The sequence below is a fragment of the Drosophila ananassae genome, chromosome XL (genome assembly GCF_017639315.1).
Source record: "Drosophila ananassae strain 14024-0371.13 chromosome XL, ASM1763931v2, whole genome shotgun sequence".
NCBI classification, from domain to species: Eukaryota; Metazoa; Arthropoda; class Insecta; order Diptera; family Drosophilidae; genus Drosophila; species Drosophila ananassae.
Window position 1 is genome coordinate 6,224,501 of NC_057931.1, and position 15,816 is coordinate 6,240,316.

Genomic DNA, 15,816 nt, shown 5'->3' on the forward strand with positions numbered 1-15,816 from the left:
TGTCGCAATGGGAATGGAAATGGGAATGGAAATGTGAATGGAAATGTGTGGAAATCGACATGAAAGTCACTCCATCGGAGCTAATGCCGATAGACAGGCTATGGCTGATATATAATCTATTTGCTGACCGCAGCGCCACTTTAATTAAACAAACTAATCGGTAATTGGGAATGTAACTCAATATGTCAGGTGTACACTGAACATACATGCAACAAACAAACAACAAAAAAACACCTGCACTTTGGATATCTTTTGTAAACAATCTATATATCCACAGAGTAAGCTTTCTGTTTCTATCGAATAACATTTCCATTTTTTCCATTTTTTTTTTATCAATGATCCATTATAATCCTCGGCGATTTTCGATAATTTATGATAATTCGAGTTTATTTATTGCATACAACACCATAAGTTGTTGCCAAGCGATAGGGCCTATGGCCTATGGCCCATTATCGGTTACAAAATATGGTCTGGATAGAGATCTCTTAGGTCTCTTAGGGATGGTCTCTATTATTTTCTGAATAATTTCGAAATTCTTCTTCGCTCCTCAAGTGCTTCTCTAAAAATATCTTTTATTGATTTTGGATTTTAATCAATATACTAGAGTATTGCTTTTTACTTACGTATTTAATTAATTACCCCCTTAGTGTTTGTTTTTTGTTTGTTTTGCTTTCTTTCTCCTTGTTTTTGTTTGTTTTTCCGCGCCAAGTTTGAGAAGCATTGGAAGGAGAGTGTGACTAAAGCTCTCACCGATCACCGATCACCTCTCTGCCAATTCTCCCGTTAATTCCCTCTCCTCTCTCTCTCTCAACAGGTGACACCTGATTATTGTTTTTTTTTGCTTTTGTTGTTCGCGCTCACTTTCTTAATAACACACTGCAAAAAAATAAATAATATGTAAGCACTGGTAGCAGGATTTTCTTGCTCCCAGCAATTTTCCTCACAATGTAATCGCGGAAAATACAATGGAAAATGGAAAATGCTCAGCCGAGACAATAGCTACAAAAAAATCCCCTCCAACCTGTGTGCGGCAAACAAAACCGAAACCGAAACCAAAACCGAAACCGAAACACGTTGCTCCGTTCCGTTGCGTTCCGCCCCACCACCGCCTCTCTGCCGCGCTCTCTCCCCGGTCCGCCTTCACTTGGGCTCCACTGTTTATCGCAACGGCGGCTAACGGAAAAGCTTCGCGGGCTTCTGCTGACCAACTGAGCAGGGAGAACGGCGAACGGCCCCCTAAGAACGGAGCGAACGGAGAACGGGAGAGCCGAGAACGGTGTTTATCGGAGTACAGTGATCGCACTCTAGCAAGGACTCTCGACCATAAAATATATATTTTTTTCTTGGTTTAAAGGTCTATTGATAACAAGACTTTCAAGGTCATTTTATGAAAGATTGGTCGAAAAAGTATGCTACTTTTTTTTTATAGCAATTATATTCTGAATTTATTAATTATTTTATAATTAATCACATAAAATAAAAACTTGAATGATTTTTAAACAAATATATAGATAATATAGAAAATTATAGTCATTAGATAGTAATTATATCTGTAATTGACGCTTATATATTAATTATAATAATAACAATATTTTCATAAAAAACTCTCATACTCCAATTAATAAGCTCTCTTACTCTCCTTTCCCTTATTCCAATAAAATCCTTATCTCTTTTATGGAACAACTACTGTACTCTTCAAACGAAAACGAAAACAATGCCGTTGGGGGCTCTCCCCAATGCTCTCTTGCATTCTTGCCCCGCTCTCTTTGGCTGTGCGTGGGTGCTGATCGTGTGTGTGAGTGGGAGAGCGAGTGCAAATATGATTATTGTTCTTTGGCTGACCCCCTCCAATACACCCCCCATACCCCATAGCCCCATGTGCGTGTCTATGAATATATTTATGTACGTGTGTGTGTGTGTGTGTGTGCGGATTAATGTAATGCCGCACGGTTTTGTTTGTTGTTGTAGCTTTATTGCACAATCCGATCCCAGAGCCCCAGTACCCCTCTGTCCCTGTGCCCCCCCGACAACCCCCCTTTGGCAAACAAACAAAGGGAAATGGCAAAAAAAAAAAAGAAGAAAAAAAATACAACCACCGATCGCACACTTGCCGTGCACCCAGAAACTTCAACAGAGCGCCAAACTGCACTACAGTGGTCTCCAGCTAATTGATAACGGCCGGGGGGGAATGAGGTAATCACATTAGTTAACAAATCGCTCCAAACACCTGCATATTTAGGCCCTAAAGTGCTTTTTTAAAAAAATATCACGTATACGTAATGTGTGCTCGTAATGCAAAAAAAAATAATAAAAAATACTATAAATTATACAATTTGGTTAAAAAAAAATGAATACTTATTATTTTGGGGGGTAACCTTTTTTTGTTGCGGTGCTGCAGTCGGCGTCGCTGCCAACTGTAGGTGGGGGGGGGAAACAAGTGTCTGATGCGCGTGGAAGGGGGACGGGGCTATGGGGCCAGGTGGGTGGGAGCGAGCGAGTGAGAAACTCGCTTTCAGTGCTTCAGTTTTTATGTGTGTACCCCCTACCACCCCCTACCAGCATGCACTGCCCTGGCACGCCCCCCCTGCCCCCACCACCACTTTATGCCTTCGTGTCTGCCTCGCAAGTAAATTTCTTCTAATTTAATATTTTGTTTACATTATTTATTCATTTACTTATGTATTTGCGTAGCTTCCTCTTCGCGCACTCGTTTGTTTATGTATTTTACCTGTCCCCCCCTTATCGCAGCTCCCCCTTCTCCAGCCATCCGGTTTTTTTTTGGCCAAAATATAGAGGATTTCGACCAAGATCAGCCCCAGCCCCAGTCCAAGTCCCAGTCTTTTGAAAATATTGACAAGTACGAGTATTTTTATTTGCTTCCATTGGCGAGTAATTATTTGGGTCAACAGAACATAAAAAATGGAGAAAAAATTAACTAAAAGGATTCTCTTTGATGACCGACACTTTATTTATTTAAAAACAATTTTTATTTTATTTAATTTGAGAGTAATTATTTTAGACAAGAAGATATTTAATATTTAATTGAGTAATCTATTTTATCTTTTCGTCTATTTTTAATAGCTGTAATCTACATAAATTACATAAAATTATGTAAATTAATAGATTTTTTAAGGAGTTTAGAACCTTTGGCCATAATTCTATATTTATTTCAAAAAATAACTTCATTGAAAACTTTTTAAATTGATTGTTTGACTATTTTCTTATTTATTTTATACCGATATATTTATTTCTTTAACTTTTATCAGAACTAACATAAAAAATACCTCTATCTGGTTAGTTTACTTTATAAAATGTAATTTTTAGTATTTATATGTAAGATTTATTTTTTTAGATCTAAGTATTTTAATTCTTTCTCTTAAATCTTAATTTATTAAAGACATTACTAAATTATTATTAAATCCATTTATTCTATATATTCCTCCCTATTTTACCAGAACTATTAGATACTATTAATTTTTTAAATAAACTATAAAGAAAACTAAAAAATTTGACATTTTTGGTCATTATTACTAGACTTATTAAATTTTGAATACTATTATTATAGAAATTATTGAGGAAGTTGTTAGAAAATGATCTAATTTAATTTTAATATACACCTGATTCCAGTACTATATCTAATTGAAAAGAAAAACTCTAATTTTTCCTGATTTAATTTCCTTAAGAACCAAAAACTTCCCTGAATTATCCTTGCAGGATGTCATTTTAAGTTGGGCGCCCAAAAGCATGCTTTAAGATTATTCCATTCCATTCGAGCAACCCCTCTCCACGCACGCATACACTCCCCCAACCACGACACTCTGTCACTCACACACACACACGCCCGTACACAAAACACCAATACAAAGATGAGAGGACTTCGATTGCAGTTAAGAATTCTGCATTTAAGGATTTATTTGTCAGGCTCTTACCTTTTCTGCTTCTTCTTTGGCTCCTGCTTCTGCTCCTGGTCCTGCTCCTGGTTCTTGTGCTTGGACTCCCTCCCCGTCGCTCGCCTCCTGTCCGTCGGCCGCTGCTCCTTCACGTGTGTGCTTTGTGATTTAAATTCTGTTTTGTTGATTTGTTTATGGCTGGCTCTTCTCTCCTTTCTCCTCTCTCTTTTCTTCTCTGTGTGTGTGTGTGTGTTTGTGTTTTTATTTTCTTTTTACTTTTTTTTTTTGTTTTGCTTTTTCACTTTAATTTACACCGCTATGTAAATAACAACAAAAACACATTCAAAAAAAATTGCCAAAAAATATACTGACATTTTCGGATTTCACGCGCGTTACTTATAGTTCTTAGTTATTTAATTATTATTTATTAAAAATAAGAAATAACATTAAAAAAAAAAAACAAAAAGGAAAACAAAAGCGCTGCAAGGAGATTCCGAAAAAAAGCGCGTGCGGCGCTGATTTTTTTGCAAACTTTTTTTTTTTTTGGACGAAACTTGTGCGCTATTTGTTTTGATTTTTGTTTGTTTGTTTGTTTGTTGTTCAAATTGACACCCACGAGCCGTGTCACCTCTATGGAATGGTATTTTAGAGTGGTTCCTGCTTTTTGGGGCTTTTGGATTCTTTTCTTTTTTTTAATTGGGTTCTGGGGGCTCTGGGGCTCTGGGCTCTGGGCTCTGTTCTGTTGACTGTTTATTGTTTTGTTGTTTCGGGTTCTCTTGGGTTTCTGGTTTCCGCAGCGGGAGAAAGTTCGCGTCCGCCTTGCACGAGTTTCGCTGCCAGAATGCGAATCTGAAATGGCCAGAGTGACCGTTCGCAGGAGCATGCCCGTATTCCACCCGCTTTGCTTTCAATACCCTACCTGAAGGGTACTCTTATTTACAGGGTATAGATAGAAATATTATCTTTTCTATGGAATACAAAATAAAAAGTAGAATTTTTATTCTACATACTTATATTGCCATAAAAAGTGGTTGAAAAATAAAAATAAATATAACTAATATTATTAAATGTTAATTGTAATCTATTAGTGTAAAAATAACTTATATTTATCTTATTTTATTTGAATATTTTAATTTATTATCAAACAATAGTGTATAAAAACTTCGGCTTGTTTGCAAATTAGCTTTTATTTCTTATGTTTTTTATTGTGCTTTTGCTTCGGCCTTACTTTTGAACAGCTGCTGAGCTCTATCTTGCCCGCTCTACAACACGCTCTCTCTCACTCCCTTGCGACGGAAAGCTTTCGTCAGACAGTGGTGTCCTGCGGAAGTGGGAATAGCTTTTCAAAACTTGTTTAAAATCAAAAATTGAATATACACCATAAAATGCTTAAAACAATATATATTATATATCCTCATACATCCTTTATAATTTTAATTGCATTATCCTTAAGATAGGAATCTTTTTTGTGACTCCCACTGTCCTCTAGGCGATTGTTTTTGTTTGGCTTCATAAAAGTTGATGCTGCGCAAAGCTTTTGGGATTTCGACCCAGGCTGCAGGACCTCCGAAAACACAGACAGAAAGAGAGAGCCATATCCTAACAGAGAGCTTTAATGCCAGTGTTGGCTAACGGCAAAGGCTAGGAAGACATTTTCAGACAGCTGCTAAAGAAAAAAAAAAACAAAAAATAGAAGCCCACGACGTCTCATTGGCCAATTGGCGTCATTGTTTTGAGGTTATGTCGTCCTGGGCTGACCCTGACAATGAGCCCTTTCGCCCTCCCGCCCACCTTTCACCCTTTGCCGCCCCCCACTCGCCTGCACTTGACAGGACTGGGTTTTTAATTCAATTTGTGGCAGCTTTTCAAAAACGAAGGCGGAAACCCGATGCAAGTCGAACTTAAAAATCGAATTTGGGCTCGTTGGTAAGAATAAAAATAATCATCTATAATAAAATAAGACAGTGTATAAATAGTCTTTTAATATATATATATATTTTTTAATTATAAGGCTACTGATTATAATTTTATTGTTGTTTATTTATTATCCAGTATATATAGTGTCTTTCATGTTTTAATAATTCTGTATAACTTTGTGCCTTTTTTTTCCATTTTAAATCTTCAATGTTTTTTTTTATTTTCAGCTGTTTTTTGGCTATAATTGTCTAAATTTCTATTATATAACTTTTAAAACACGTTATTGGTTTTGAAAATATAAATAGAAAGAATTTCCTTTTTGATTTTAGCATTTAAATTACGCGCCCAAAAAAGCTTTTCTCTGCAGCCATCTGGCAGCGCTATCTTTCGAATATGGCTGCAGGTCTTTGGAATGCCCATTATTTATCTTTCTATCTTTTTGATTTTTGTACTTTTAAAGAAAATATGACTATAAGTAAACTAAAACACATATTATTTTCCTAATATATATGAAAAAAACACACTTTTCATTTTATTAGCGGGATATTTTAAACAAAATAGTGCTGACAACCTAAAAAGTAAGTGTTTGACAATACCACTGCAGTTTTACAGGGTGACTGGGACCGTAACGGAAATTTTGACATTGCCAGATTACAAAAAAAGTGTTTGTGTTTTAGTTTATTAAAGAAAATGGTGTTTTTTAAAGCATTTTGATTTTATTTTTATATATTTTGATAACTATTTATGATCAGATTTCCTTCTCTTTAAAAATAATTCTCTGACTGACCATATCAAAGAGAAAACTTTCATTCCATTCTATCAATACTTTGTTTCAAGTTTATTTCTATTTTGATAATACATTATTAAGGTGTTTTCTATCTCTGAATTATTTTTGATATCTTGATGGTTTGTTTTCTTTAAAAATTAATATTTCGCTTAATAGCACTGCCTATTTCAAATCGAAAATCTAATCTTCTGGCAACACTGTTCTTTTTCATAATCTCCCGCCAAAGGAGAAAGTACTCTCTCCAGCCACTGGTGTGACCAGATGGCTGCAAAATTCAAAAAGATACAACCTACTGGTTACACTGAATCGTGGAACAACATAGTGCCTCCTACTATAATAACCCCACAGCTCGACCGGATCGGACGGCGCGTTGTCGGTGGCGGGTCGAAAAGTGGTTTGAAATTTAAAAAAAGCGGAGGAACTGTCGCGTGAAACTTTTAATCGAAAAGGGCGGCTTGTTTATATTGTATCTTTTAAACGCGTTTCGTCCGAATTTTAAAAGATATATCATCTCATCCGCGTGTTGTTTTTTTTTGTTGTGACATTGTTCTTGCTTTTGTTTTTTTTTTTTTGTTGGAGTGCGTGAAGTGGGAGTAGAGTGTGTTGTACAACAATAACAACGAGGCCAATTTTTTGGTGAAGCATCGCATACACACAAGTACATAAATAAAATCGTATTTATATATATATATACCGGAGTATATATATTTGGGAGTCGTGATTTTTTGTCGTCGTCGATTTTAAAAATAATACAAGAAAATAAATATATACACACACTTACAACACAGACAAGTGCAGTAAAGTTTCTGGTTTCCGTCGCGCTAAAAACAACAACAACAACAACTCCAATATGCCGGCCTTCATCGAAGAATATTAACAAAAACAACAATAATACTATAGCAAAAAACAAAAAAAATAAAATCAAAAACAAAAACAACAACAATTTTTGGTAATAAATCGGAGCCGGAGTTTGTCCCGCCTCTCTCGCGCTGGCCCTCTCTCAAATGGCTCTCAGCTGTTACGAATAAATAGGGCCAACAACAAACAACAACAATTGTTAAGATAATCATCGGTAAATCGGCAAACATAACTTTAAGAGAGAGAGGGAGCGTGGGGTGGAGAGAGGGCAGAGATGGAGCATAAAGCACGGGTTCGTGCGTGAAAACAAAGAGCGGAATCAAAAATCAACGTAAAATCAAAAACAAAAACAAAAACAAAAAGCAGAAACAAAAAACAAACAAATATTAAAAAAAAAAAGAAAACAACAACAACCTGTCTGTTGGTCTTGAATCGAAGGAAATTGAAGCTTTTTTGGAGCCTCGACAAGTCGGTCTCGGATTTTTATTTGTTTTGCTTTAATCTTTTGTTTTACAAGTGCAATAAAAAACAAAAACAACAACAACAACAACAACCTGCCACAAAATCAATATTCAAATTAAGCAGCCAAAACAACAACAACAACTCATCGAGTCGATAAGCCCGCAGATAAGTGAGAGAACGAGAACGAGAACGAGGGAGAGAAATAACGGTAAAAGGGGGAGGGAAAAAGGAGCAAGTGGCTGCCCACCCGAATCGACCCCAAATCCAAAAGAGAGAGAGCCAGAGAGAAAGCAGGAGCAGCATCAGCAGCCCACCCATCAAAAAGAGAGACTCGCAGGAGAGAGTTCTCGCAGCATCCACGGGTTTAACGGTATAATATAATACATATATATATAGAGAGCCACCCCCTCTCATCATGGGACGTCGCACATATCTGAGCCGGGCTTCGGCCATTTCCTACCCCAGCCGCATCGAAGGATGGCTGGATGTATGCGGTAAGTCTGTCTATCCCCCCTGTCTAGAAAGGGAAATAATACCGTTATCCCTGTTATCCCTAATGGGATAATATTATATAAGTAGAGCTGCATAATCCCAAACTTCAAGCCAGAACTTTAAGTTAAAGTCTTTAAAGAGAAATGAAGGTTTTAAAAATAGAATAAGTTTAACTCTCAAGTTTAGAGGTCCTCTAAAAAAAATCCTCTAAACTTTAGGGTTAAGGTCTTAAAAGATACAATATTATATCCAAAATCAGAACTTGAAATAAGAAGATCTTTTAGTTCAGGATCATAAAAGTTATTTTTTAAGATTAGAACCACTTGAATTTTTAATTAAATATTTTTCAAAATAATACCTATCGTAGATCCAAATGAAAGGTACTAATAGTAATCAAAGATAGAAAACTAGAAGATATTATCTATCTAGAAGATAAACAAAACCTAATAGCATAAACTATGATTGGAATAGATTGTAGTTCTTGTAGAATTTAATAAATTTCTTATAATTTTTTAGTAAAAGTAATCTTCTAGTATTAAAAAAAGCTACTGTTCAACATAGATTCCTAATATGATTCCTAAAATATAAACTAATATCATGTAATATAACAAGAAAATGATAAAATGCCCTTTCCAATTTAAAATTTATAGAATTTAAAATAAAATGTTGTATAATTTTTCAAAAAATTAATATAAATAAATAATAAAAAGCAAGTCAAAACCAAAAACAAACTTAATCAGTATATTTTTCATTACAAATTATACCGTAAATGAAAAGTCTGGAGTAAAATAAAAGGAGTAATCTAACTAGATGTTAAAAAAAAATACAAAATAATGCACAAATAAAAACAACTTAAATAGAAAACAAATAAATACAAAACAAAACACATATTTAAAGTGCCAAAAAATAAAACCCACTTCCATAGAAAAAAAACATAATCATAGACTATTACCCATACTATTTTATAATCGTATCAGAATCAGACTTATGGGAGCAATAACCCACAAACTGAACAATTATTCATCCCCTTAATGGGGGGAGTTCCATTAAAATTAAATGCCAAACAAGCACGTTCCGAGTTTCGGTTTCCCGAATTATTTATTATTTTTGTGTCTAGTTCAGGTGCCTCCAGCCATATGTTATTTCTATTTTTTGATGACTTGTTTAGTGTTTTTTTTTAAGTAGACTTGCGAATAAAATAAATCACCCCCTTGGCTAATTAGCAACTTGGATTTTAGTGACTTGAAGTAAAAAAAAAGAAATAAAAAGTGCCACCGTAAAATAAACTCCATTAGTCACAGTTTCTATTAATTTTTATGGGGGTAAACATATTAATTTTTTTAACAAAAACAATAAATAAGGGGTGGGGGGACTATGTTCAAAAATCCAAAATATGTTTTGGGGCGGATGTGAAATGCGGTTGCGGATGTGGAATGGAATCATTATAGAGCTCTCGAGAGCATCATCTTCGTTTCGTGTCACCTGTGCAAATTCCTTGGCCTGGGAAACCTGGGAAAAATGGGCTCTGAGCCCACCGTTGTTCCGTTTCTCCGCTTTTCCGTTTCTCCGCTTTTCCGTTTCTACGCTTTTCCAGGCATTGCCTTTTTGCCCCGTTATCTTGCCTGCTGTTCGCATTTTTACCTGTCCTACTCCCAGCAGTACCTGTTGTTTTTGTATTATTTCCATGGAGGGGTTGCTTTTGGCTTTACTTTGCTTTGCTTTTCTTGTTTGTTTGTTTGTTTGTCCCTCAAAAAAAAAAAAAAAAACAGCAAAAAGGTAGAAACAAACACACTCACACGGCAAATAGCCGGGCAAATAGTCCATAAAACAGACCTCTAGGCCGGATCTATGCCCCTAGGCCTGTACAGGCTACCAAACTGTCAAAGGATATATGAGTGAAGGCGATGGATTTTAAAGATTAAACGTTCTAAGAATAGTATTTCTATATTTTTTATGTAACTATCATTTTTACACAATTTTTATATTGAATTTATGGTCTGGTTAGTACCAGTAGTTTCTGGTAATCTTTAGTTTCAAACCTTATACTTGAAAATAGAGTTTAAAATCTGTAAAAATTAAATATTTTCATCAAATTCTATAGTTTTTAGAAGAATACTTAGTCGTTATTTCAAAATATGAAACTTTAAAACTATACATTTCAGAAATTTAAATAGATCAGGTTACATATTTCTTATTTTAAATACAAACATAGTTTTGTTCAACTTGCATACATAAATTAAAATTAATATTAAGAAAATAAATATGAGAAAATACATATTACATGGTTAAAAACCATGTACCTAAAAAACCATTTTAATTAGAAAACAATGAATGTCATTTTAAAAAACAATTTTCTTTAAAAAAAGTTGAAAGAAATAAGCAAAACTGGGAAAAAGTATAGATCCTATTTAAAATTTGTGTTCAAAACAAGTAATAATATCAATAATAGTATTAAAAATCATAATCCATTTTAACCTTTAACCATTTTCGGCCCCCCTTGAGGTGGTTCCTTTCAGTCATTGACGCTTTTGTCGCCTTTGGCTGATGGGGCATGGGGCATTCAAGGGGCACGTATCACCCACACTGGCAAAAAAAAACCTATGTTGCACACGATCGCGATAAGTGTTGAGGTAAAAAAAAAAGGCTACTACCTTCGCCTTGAAGTCGCTCTCTTATTGCCGTTTTCGGATTTCGTTTGTTATTTTTTTCTTTTTTGTGTTATTTTTGTGTTACGGTTATTTGCACGCAGCGGAAGGAAGGTGTGTTCACGTTTCCAGGTGATACAGGTACTGTCTCTGTGTGTGTGTGTGTGTGTTTTAGGGTTGGTGTGTCAAGGTCATCGATGGCATTCTCCGGCAACCTTTTGTCCATTTTCTTGCCAACCCACACATGACCCGACAAAGCAACTCACAGATACACCTTCACTGACAGTCGTCAGTCGTCGATTGAGATACAGATACAAAGCCGAACCGAACCGAAATCGGTACAGATTTGAAATATATAATGCCACACGGTGGCATATAGAGTGGGGTATACCATATGGTTGTGTTCCTGTTGTGTTTTGTGTGTCGTGCTTCGTGTTATTTGTTGCCCGCTGGCCTGACATCATTTCTGTCATGTTTCGTGTTGTAGTTGGCTTTTTTTGTTTGCTCGCTTGTCGGTTGTTAGATGGCCACAGTGGTCTCTGGCTATGGAGGTCTACTATTCTTTGAGAGATGGGGTATAGATAGGTATACTTCGGGGAGAGATTTCTAGAAGGGATAGATAGATACTCCATAGATACTCCTATAGCTACTACTATAACTACTACAACTACTACTACTATATACTATATAAAAACTATAATTTTTTTTTTTGGATAAAATATTATTTAATAAATACATTTTTTTACATCATATTTAATATCATGAAACAAATATTTGTTTTATTTTTAAGAGAATTAAAAAATGTGGGGGAAAATGGTGACCCAAACCCAGTATATTCTAGAAATCGTGACTATATTGGGATTTTTTAAAAACTTTAATCACTCACGTTTCAAAGACTGAAAAAAAACTGGAAAGTGACTGATTAATATTATATTTCGTCATTGGGTTTTATATAAATATGTTTGATGAGGGATTGTATGAGTTGTGGGGGAAAAACGTGACCTAAACCCACTAAATTAATACTAGAAGGTGACCCAAAAAACAAGAAAATAATACTAAAAGGGTGACCCAAAACCAAATAATAGGAAAAAGAGGGCTAAACCTAACATAATTAATACTAAAAGGTGACCCAGACCATAAGAAGTTAATGCTAAACGGTGACCCCGATCAAAACTGAAGAGAATATGGTGACCCGAACCAAAAGAATACCAACAGTTGGCAAGGCTTTTAGGAAATTAAACCAAAATTTGATCCAAATATACAAGAACCCACAATTAAACTCAAATCTAATAATTAAAATATGAAAAGCCAACCCCTGGCAGTGTCCACTGTACTCCTTGGCCCGCCAACACCGCCCTCTTTTTGACTTTTGGTTTGCATGTCACTTGGCCATGTCGAACTCTTCCCCTTGGCCAGTTGGCTTGTTGGTTTGTTGGCCGTCTTGGTTCTGACTGGGCATTGGCGTTTAGAAATTGGTTATGGGGCCATTTGCGTAAAAAAAAAAACAACAAAAGTGAGAGAAATAAAAGAAGGAAAACAGAAGGCCCATGCCAAAAGCGTTAAAAGGAGAAATCGAAGCGACTGGGCCTGGTGGTGGTACTATTGGCCATATACCTACCTGTACCTGTATAGTTGATACGATGGAGCAGAACGATAAATGTTTGGTCCGAAGCGACACTCTGAAGCAAAAGCCAAGATGATGGCGTCATTAACTTGGCCGAAAGTGTGTCAGCTTTTGGCCCAAGCCACTTGCTCTTGTTGTTACTGCCGGTTCGATTTTTATGGGTTAAGACATCAGATTGCACCTGCTAGCCCACTAACTGCTGCCAAACAAAAATACTTTGAATATTTCAATATTTCACAAATGTGTAAACACTGTTTTTGGGGAATTTTCGTTTTCCAAAAATTGAATAAATATTTGCTGAAAGAATAAGCTATCTGTTTGTTTTGGAGATGAAATAAAAAGAGTTTTCGGGAAATAAAATAAAGGTTAAATAATTTAAAAAGATAGAGAGTTAAAGAGATAATAGGTGTTAGTTAGTTTATTTTTCATTTTAATATCAGAATAATATGGAAACTAAATAATTTGTAATTGTTTTAATTGCTTTTAAAATATATAGAATATAATAAAATACAACTTTAAAACATTATATACTAACTAATAGAATTTAAACCGAGTTAAAAATGTAAATAACTGCCCAAAATAAATCTAATAAAGCAAAGAAACCTCTTCAAACCCCCTTTAAAAAAAAGGTCAGCTGCCCTATAGTTTATTATTTATAAATAATTATTTATACCCCTTAATGGATAATAAAAATTAATTGAAAAATTTGTATAGCTGCACCCAAAAGGTCATTGCTCTCCAGAGAGACAGACAGACAAGACAGGCCGTAACTTTCGTTTGAAGAAAACCTTTCCAATTGCAATCCATCTTTAATCTGGCTGAGGAGTCTTCGAGATGGAGATGGAGCTTGACCCACTGCATTGGCTAGAAAGTGAAACATGGATTACCTGTCCACTGGCCAGGTGTATATAGAAAGAGAGGGGAACAGGAAAAACGACAGAGATAGAGATAGAGACCAGAGGGGGGAATCTACTACAATTTTCTATTTTCAAGTATCGAATGCGTTTGGTGTCGCCGTTGTTGCAAATGTTGCCCAACAACTTTCTATGAAAAAATTCACTTTTTCCTCGAAAGACCATCCAAGCACACACACAGACACTCACACTCGAAACATTTTGGGGGTCCACATAGAGAGGAGCCGGCATTTATTTATTTTTTTGTTGGGCTTTTTAGCAAAAATCGAACTGGAAACAGATTAACACGTTGCCTGAAACAAAAGGGAAACTTTTAGTCTTTGTCGGTGAAAGAAAACCAGTTTTTTCTACAAAAATAAATAACTAAACACTCAAAGTTGTAAAAAACAAAGTCTATCCATATGGAAGTCATCGGAAAAATAAGAAGAATCGAGGGGAAAAAAATCCAGACTCTTTGGAGAAATTGAATCATATTTTTCGGAAAGAAAAACACTTGTTCCCTTACGATCCCATACGAATCATATCAAAATAAATCCATCCGGAATGTAAACACCTTTTGATTGGGACTTTGATTTCAAATCTAATTAAAACAAAGAGAGCCCTCTCGAAGAAAACAAGTCAGAGCTTAAGAATTCGCTTTAAGGGTTTTTTTTTTTAAGCCAGAAATGAGGTGATGATCCGGAGAAGGGCTCAGAAGAATGGCTTCTGAGAGGGTTTTCAAGAAATAAATAAATAAATCATAGGGCTTGGGGTTTGTTGAGTTTGTTGACTTTGAGGGAAATATATTATTTCTTTAAATATTTATGGCTTCTTAAATAATTTTCAAGTAAAAGGTATAATTATAAATGAGTAAATAAAGTTTTAAATGCCATCTAGAAGTACTTACCTATTTTTATTTTATTTATTTCAGAAGCTTTGTATAAGAAACTCTTACTTTCCCTAAAGTAAATTGTTGAAAAAAATCATTTTAAAAATATTTTAAATTAAATAATAAGCTTGATAATAACAAAAAAAAACTAAAAATCTCTAAGTTTTATTGTCTTATTTTAGATTTCAACCCAGACAATAGATCAAAAGCTCTATAGATAGATAGAAATTTATGAAAAAACTCTAAAGAAAAGGTACACCTACCTTCCACTACCAACAAAAAAAAAACAACAAACCCCATATAATAATATATATTTTTTTAATACAAAAAAAAAATAGAGGAACTGAAAGAGTGGGAAAAAGCTGAAAGAGTAGAGAAAAAAATCTATAAATGAATTGACAAATCAAATGCAAGCAGGTCGCCAGTGGCTGCTATTACATGATGCGAAATCGCGAGTTATGCTATAATTCTGCATTGTTTGGGGCTATGACGAAATAGGGGGGGACTCTATGAGATGCCGGGGCTCTTACGATGTGAGGGGAACACCGGTTTCTTTTCTTCTCTTTAGCTATTTCGCCCCGTTTTCTGTTTAGTTTTTTTTTCGAACGATTCGCATATTTCCCATAAACCTAATTAAATGCGTTTGTTCATTCGTTTACGCAACGATTTGTGTCGGGATTGCGTGCCATAACGACATCTATATAAACAGATGTCTGGGCCTATATCCATACACCCGTAGTTCTCTGTTTTTATATGCATCTGGGTCGGGCGGGTCACCGCCCAAAATGCAACATGTTGCCTGTTGTCTAGGGGGTGGCGGCTCCGGCTCCGACTCCACGCCGAAGATGATGATGTGGGACAGCTGCACATGCGGAAGCACTAACATCCCAGAGAGCACTGGAAGAAATAATATTAAATATAGTTCTATAAAAAAATAATAATATTGTAGGGAGTAGAAGGAGCTATCTCTATGGGAGGTAGAAAAATATATAAAAGAAAGTTAAAGGATCTATTGGAGCATGTCTTTTTGGATAAAATATATTTTTACAAAAGTTTAGAATAATTTTAAAAATATCTCAGGGTGATGTAGAAACAAATTTTAAATAGAATATGAAACTTAGTACAGCATGTTACTCTATACTCTCTTAAAAAAAATCTACAAATATTGAAAAAAAATAAAATAAGTGACAAGAAGCGTAGTCGAACTCTTTGCATTTCAGAAAGTCACAAAGAAGAACCCATAATTTCTTCCAGAAGAATACAGAAACCAAAGAATTTATTCTTAAATATTTTACTTATTTAAAGGAGATATAGTTAACCTATTTCAGATATTTCAATTTTTAATATAAACCAATTAAA

General features: G+C 35.0%; 2 protein-coding genes across 10 annotated transcripts in view; one reads left to right on the plus strand and one right to left on the minus strand.

The window, feature by feature from the left end:
- The window catches only part of LOC6502215 (1-phosphatidylinositol 4,5-bisphosphate phosphodiesterase), a 54,612-nt gene extending 49,849 nt beyond the window's left edge, over nt 1–4,763 (minus strand). For 4 of the 6 annotated variants that reach the window (XM_032452922.2, XM_044717157.1, XM_014904477.3 and 1 more), the window contains exons 1-2: nt 4,519–4,763; nt 3,930–4,206 (exon numbers count right to left, since the gene is read on the minus strand). The gene's annotated coding sequence lies outside the window, so the exon portion shown is untranslated. Of the gene's footprint in view, nt 1–623; nt 918–1,021; nt 1,238–3,929; nt 4,207–4,518 lie in introns of those variants that run through there. The other 2 variants (XM_044717158.1, XM_044717159.1) reach the window with 2 other exon arrangements.
- Nucleotides 4,764–6,893: 2,130 nt separating this feature from the next.
- LOC6502225 (ras GTPase-activating protein raskol) overlaps nt 6,894–15,816 on the plus strand; it is a 47,080-nt gene continuing 38,157 nt past the window's right edge. For all 4 annotated transcript variants that reach the window (XM_044717164.1, XM_032452932.2, XM_044717166.1 and 1 more), the window contains exon 1: nt 6,894–8,408. In XM_044717164.1, coding sequence (XP_044573099.1) covers nt 8,330–8,408 — 79 coding nt within the window. In that variant the 5' untranslated portion in view covers nt 6,894–8,329. The remainder of the gene's footprint in view (nt 8,409–15,816) is intronic.